Below are 4,326 nucleotides of genomic sequence, written 5' to 3'. Positions count from 1 at the left end.
AACTTTGTATTTTTGGTATCTGAATATTCTTGAAAGCTGATATCTTCCCTTTCTTTTTTTATATAAGGGAAAGTTTTATAAATTGACATCCTATACTAATCATAATATAAACACTTAATCACTGAAATGTTAATTCAATAATTTTTTTATTTTTTCTCTTCTTCAATAGATAAGAGAGAGAATATTGAGCTATCAATAATTATAAAGTGCATGTTTTCTAGTATAACAAATTAATTAGAGTTTAGAAATGAATTATTAGGCATCTTTAATTAAAAAAAAAATAATATTTTTTGTAGGAAAAGGAAGAAGACTACTGTTTAAATAAGTGCAGAATTAATTTGCAGAAACATCTGAAATTAACATAGATAATACATAACGAAGAGAAGCAGTTAAGTAATTAACATGCATATGTTACAGTGAAGAACAGGCAATGGAATTAATTAAAGCTTTCAAACCCAATCCAAGTCGATCTCCAACGTGAACACACACAAACACATGCAAATACAAAATATATATGAAATTAAAAGAGATGGTGGCACTTCTTCCCATAAACTTCTTCATCCTGTTTCTTGGCTTCTTTCTTCTCATGAAGCTCATGAAAGACAAATCCCCCAACACCTACCGCAGCTTCTGCAGCAATCTCCTCCTCTACCTTGTGCCTATATGGGCATGCTCTGGGTCTTTCTTTGCCTGGTGCTTCTCATGCTGATCACACACACACACACACACAAATTAAGGCCTACTTCACGAAAGAAAAAATTATAAATAAAAAAAAGGCAAGAAGATTAATTATAGAATACGTACCAAGGCATAAGCGCCAGCAGCAACTGCACCAAGCTCAACCAGTTGCTCGAGATGCTTGTGGTGCTTCTTCTCCTTCTTGTAGTCAATAGGTTCATCGCCTTCCTTGTGATGGTGGAAGAGGTGGTGGTTCTTATTCTCTTCGGCCATAGTTCTGGTGTTGGTGATGAAAAATTATAGCAGCAGAAAATTAATAGATTGAGTGAGTGATCAAAGGCTTTAGGGTGAGGTATGAAAGAGTTTTTGGGGTAGTATCAGTCCATCCAGGCTACACTGCATTTTTAATATTACAAATTCATGTGGAGATGTGGCATATATATATATATATATATATATATAGACTTCCAATATCTTTCAAAGCTGAGCTAATTAATTATACTCTTAATAAAAAAGTTGCGACTCTTCCATGTATTAAATATAAAATCTAAAATGTTAAATGAAAAAATTTTATGTAAAGATATTAAAGTATAAAGCAGAATATTAAAAATTTAAAGACTCCTTCAAAAATATTTATAAAATTAGCCGAATATAACATTTAAAAAATATTCTAAAAATTAACCTCAATATTAAATTTTTTTTATATATATTAATTTTTGGCACTTTCTAATTAAAATTATAGTAATTTTGAAACAATAAATAATATTTATTCATTAAAAAATTAAAAAAAAAAGTAAAAATAACAAAATAATATTAAATAAATAAAAAACCGTTAATTTGAAAGTTGAGTTTAATTATATTATTTTATTTTATTTTTAAAAATATGATTTAGTTGACTACTTTGTTTTTAAAAGCTGAATAATTGTGCGCACACATGTATAGAGAAAAAACGCTGGAAGCCTACGTTCGGATTTTTTTTTTTTAACAAGTCTACGTTTGGATTATTTTCTAGGTTTTTTGAACGTGTATATATATATATATATATATATATATTAATGGTTTAATTCGTGGGCAGTAGTATTAGAGTACCTGTTACAGAAATTTACTAATTGTTTTCATATATATAGTTTTAATTTATTAGGTGATAAAAAAAAAAAAAAAAAAAAATATATATATATATATATATATATATATATATATAAATTTTGTGGATTTGGGCACAATGGTCATATTCGGTGAGTTCGAGTTTGTACAGTTATTATATGATATTTGTGGAGTATGGAGAGCGGAATGGTGTCCGGTGATCATGTTCATATTTATGTTAAGGTGAAGGTTGGATCTCTATATACGCATGGCTTGATTGCTAATCTGCCAAGTGCCAATGGCTGGCAGAATTAAACTCTCTCTCAAGACACTTTTATCTCCCTTCACTCTGAACTTGCAGTTACTGGTTTTAGGTAAGGGGGGAAATCCGGCCTCTTGGCCGGGCTTACTCCCCCTATCTCTTCATTTTTATGTGCAATATATGTAATTTCCTTTAAATGGTTTTCTGATCCTTTTGTGTGGTTTGTTAGTCTCCCATTGTGGAGGTTTTAGTGGTTGGTTTAATTTTAGGGGCTTTCCTGCTGACTAGCGTCTCAAAAGTGGTCTGCTGCTGTTTCAAGTGGTTCTAATCGGATCGCTGTGGAGTATAGGAGATTGAGAAGCCTGACCCCTGTCAAGCCTCTCTTAGTTTGCTAGACTGTTATAGCTCTTGTCCATCGGCTTCAACTTTGAGTCTGGTTGTAAATTGTTGTGCCTTGAGTTTGACTTTGTGTTTTGGAAAACTCTTTTACCTTTTGGGTTGGCTTTTTAACTTGCATGCGGTATGTTTGGGTTGAGTTTCCCCAAATCTTATTCTTTCTTCGTGGTTGAGTTCTCAATGGCAACAAGTGGTCTATGGGGCAAGGGAGTTGATCTCCTTCTCTGTTTTTTTCCTGGGTTGTGATTCAGGTCTATTTCACTCGAGTTGGCTAGTGTTCCATCTTCAGGGTTGCCTTGGTTTTAGACTGCTAGGCTTTCAAAGTGCAATAGGTTTGAGATCTTGTACAGTTTTTCAATGAGATCTGCTCATTTTTGGTAAAAAAAAAGTGCCAGTAGTAAATTATTTTAAAGTATTTTTTTAAATAGTTAATTAATTACGTTGTAATGAGAGAGCATAAACAAATTTAAAGAAAATGATTAACTATACAGTAATTAAAGGGGTGATTAAGAAAATAAAAATCATAGAAACATCTAAGTAATTATTATTATTATTATTATTATTATTATGCACATAAGGCTTATAAAGTAATTAAAGGAACCAGTAGGATCACTTTTGTAAAGAGAGATTAATTATTTAGGTCATGATATTTTACATATATATATAAACACACATAATTTATTAATAAAGATTGTGTTGCTTCCTTTCATAATTAAGCTTCTTCATCCTACTTCTTGGCCTCTTTCTTCTCATATTTCTCGTCGACGGCAACTCAGCACCTTCCTCTTCTTTCTTGTGACTATAAGCATGTTCTGAGTCTTTCTTTACCTCGTGTTTCTCATACTGAAATTATTATACCACATTTTTCAAAACAAAAAAATTATGTTAATAAGTATTCATTAAAAAATATATAAATTATAAATACGTTAAATATTTGGTAATTAATTTCACTTTACGCATGAAAAATTAGTGAGAGAGCATTACCAAGGCATAAGCGCCAGTAGCCCCTAGTTCGGGGTACTTCTCTTCATCAAAGAACTCAGAGACCTTACTGTAGACAGCAATCTCAACGGGTTTTCCCTCTTCCTTGTGGTGGTGTGGGCGGTCGGGGTGCTTCTCTTCATCAGACATGGTGGGGTTTCAAGAAATTAGTACAAGAAAAGAGACAAGGGAACTAGCTATAGGAATTGGTTTGTGGTGTGTTATGGGAGACTTTAAGGTGTGGAGGCTATTTATAAGTGAAGGAAGGCTACTTCTTCGCAAAAATATCTATTTTTAGCTTATGGTTAAATTTTCCAACAAATCTGCATGGGAAATTTTTATTTAATGTAGCAGTTGTATATATAATGATTTAATTATAATTATTAATTATAGTGTGATTTATGTGGGATCCACTATAATCAATTATTACAATAAAATCATTGTATATATATCGATTTCATTATATAATTTTTCTTGTATGGAAATCTTATGAGGTAGAGGAGAAAAAATCTACCATATGTATTAAACATTTTTTTAATAATTTTCATTTTTAATAATTTCATATTTTAAACAATTTGCATATATATTAAACATTTTTTTATAATTTTCATATATTTTACGTACAATTCAAATCTTAACAATTAAGTCTCCTATCTTTTTCATCTCTCTTTCCTTTTTTTTTTTTTTTTTCCTTTTGATATTGCCTTTAGGTGGTCACTAGTTGGATACTTTTACTGGTGACAACCTCTTCTCTTTCTTATTATTTTTTAATTTTTAACTGTAATACTCCCATACTAAGTAGTCTGTACATTCTACTGTTTCGGTGACTAGTATCTGTCCAAACAGTTAGGATGTTTAGAACCACATTTAAGTTATCTAGAAAAGCCATAAATAAAAATTAATAGAAATCACATGAATATGAAATG

At 30.8% G+C, this 4,326-nt stretch overlaps 1 protein-coding gene and 1 pseudogene across 1 annotated transcript; both read right to left on the bottom strand.

The window, feature by feature from the left end:
• Positions 1 to 319: 319 nt before the first annotated feature.
• On the bottom strand, positions 320 to 1,084 carry LOC131171333 (abscisic stress-ripening protein 2-like; annotated as a pseudogene).
• A 1,944-nt stretch (positions 1,085 to 3,028) lies between these two features.
• LOC110669210 (abscisic stress-ripening protein 1) lies at positions 3,029 to 3,661 on the bottom strand. Its single transcript, XM_021830740.2, has 2 exons — positions 3,404 to 3,661; positions 3,029 to 3,262 (listed from the first exon to the last, which is right to left on the bottom strand). Exons 1-2 carry the CDS (start codon positions 3,548 to 3,550, stop codon positions 3,101 to 3,103), a joined length of 309 nt encoding a protein of 102 aa, XP_021686432.2. The 5' UTR covers positions 3,551 to 3,661; the 3' UTR covers positions 3,029 to 3,100.
• Positions 3,662 to 4,326: the final 665 nt, after the last annotated feature.

This window comes from Hevea brasiliensis, chromosome 12 (genome assembly GCF_030052815.1).
Source record: "Hevea brasiliensis isolate MT/VB/25A 57/8 chromosome 12, ASM3005281v1, whole genome shotgun sequence".
NCBI classification, from domain to species: domain Eukaryota; kingdom Viridiplantae; phylum Streptophyta; class Magnoliopsida; order Malpighiales; family Euphorbiaceae; genus Hevea; species Hevea brasiliensis.
This window is presented reverse-complemented; position numbering and strand designations above follow the sequence as displayed.